This window comes from Siphateles boraxobius, unplaced genomic scaffold (genome assembly GCF_051911475.1).
Source record: "Siphateles boraxobius isolate OS27281-9 unplaced genomic scaffold, OSU_SipBor_1 144, whole genome shotgun sequence".
Lineage (NCBI taxonomy): Eukaryota > Metazoa > Chordata > Actinopteri > Cypriniformes > Leuciscidae > Siphateles > Siphateles boraxobius.
The window spans coordinates 96,189-97,500 of NW_027508749.1; the positions used below are offsets into that span (position 1 = coordinate 96,189).

Sequence of the window (1,312 nt, forward strand, 5' to 3'; positions counted from 1 at the left end):
GGACTAAGAAATACTGAGTGGACTAAGTAATAACAGAGTGGACTAAGTAATAACAAGGTGGACTAAGTAATAACAGAGTGGACTAAGTAATACAAAGTGGACCAAGTAATAATAGAGTGGACTAAGTAATAACAAGGTGGACTAAGTAATACAAAGTGGACTAAGTATTAACAGAGTGGACTAAGTAATAACAGAGTGGACTAAGTAATAACAGAGTGGACTAAGTAATAACAGAGTGGACTAAGTAATAACAGAGTGGACTAAGTAATACAAAGTGGACCAAGTAATAATAGAGTGGACTAAGTAATAACAAGGTGGACTAAGTAATACAAAGTGGACTAAGTATTAACAGAGTGGACTAAGTAATAACAAGGTGTACTAAGTAATACAGAGTGGACTAAGTAATACAGGGTGGACTAAGTAATACAGAGTGGACTATGAGAGCCAAAGAGAGCACACGTCACTCCTCTCCACACAAAATTGCACTGGTTGCCAGTTCCCGCTCACATTAAATTCAAGGCACTGACGTTTGCCTACAGAACAACCACTGGCACTGCTCCCTCTTACCTAAACTCATTACTTCAGACTTATGTGCCATCCAGAAACTTGCGTTCTGCTAGCAAAGGTCGTCTTGTGCCATCTCAAAGAGGCACAAAATCTCTATCTCGGACCTTTACCATGACTGTTCCCTGTTGGTGGAATGATCTGCCTAACTCAACCAGAGCTTCTGAGTCAGTAGCCACTTTCAGGAAACTGCTGAAGACGTATCTTTTTCGGCAGCACTTGATTCAGTAGTACTAACATTTTCTCTTCTCTTCTATTCTATTTTTTTAAAAACTGCACTAAAATTAAACTGAGAGGGGTTATAGCACTTACGTATTGTTGTCCTACTGTTAGTTTAACTGCTTCTATTGTTCTCATTTGTAAGTCGCTTTGGATAAAAGCGTCTGCTAAATACAAAATAATAACAGAGTGGACTAAGTAATAACAGGGTGGACTAATGTTCATTTTATTAGACTGATTTGTGTGATTTGATCAAACTAACAGCAAAAAATATACCAGAATGTTTGTGCTGCTATTTTAAAATGATATAACGATGAAAGAAAACAAATTTGTAAATGTAAATTTGATTTACATGAAAATGTGCAGCATAATACGAATTACCTAAGTACAGATTCATCTGTAGGCCTATATGAATATGTGCATTAATTAAACTTATTTAAGTACTCTGTTTTGGTGCACTAAATGTAATTTTACAGTATTCCTTGAGGAACTGAAAGTGAAAACATCGAAGGCGACGGAGAGCCTCCTC

The 1,312-nt window shown here is 36.8% G+C and overlaps 1 protein-coding gene across 3 annotated transcripts in view; it reads right to left on the reverse strand.

Moving 5' to 3' along the window:
• Positions 1-985: 985 nt before the first annotated feature.
• The window catches only part of LOC143738501 (alanine aminotransferase 2-like), a 12,052-nt gene continuing 11,725 nt past the window's right edge, over positions 986-1,312 (reverse strand). For all 3 annotated transcript variants that reach the window (XM_077230481.1, XM_077230479.1, XM_077230480.1), the window contains one exon: positions 986-1,312. This exon is cut by the window's right edge and continues 31 nt beyond it. In XM_077230481.1, coding sequence (XP_077086596.1) covers positions 1,220-1,312 — 93 coding nt within the window. In that variant the 3' untranslated portion in view covers positions 986-1,219.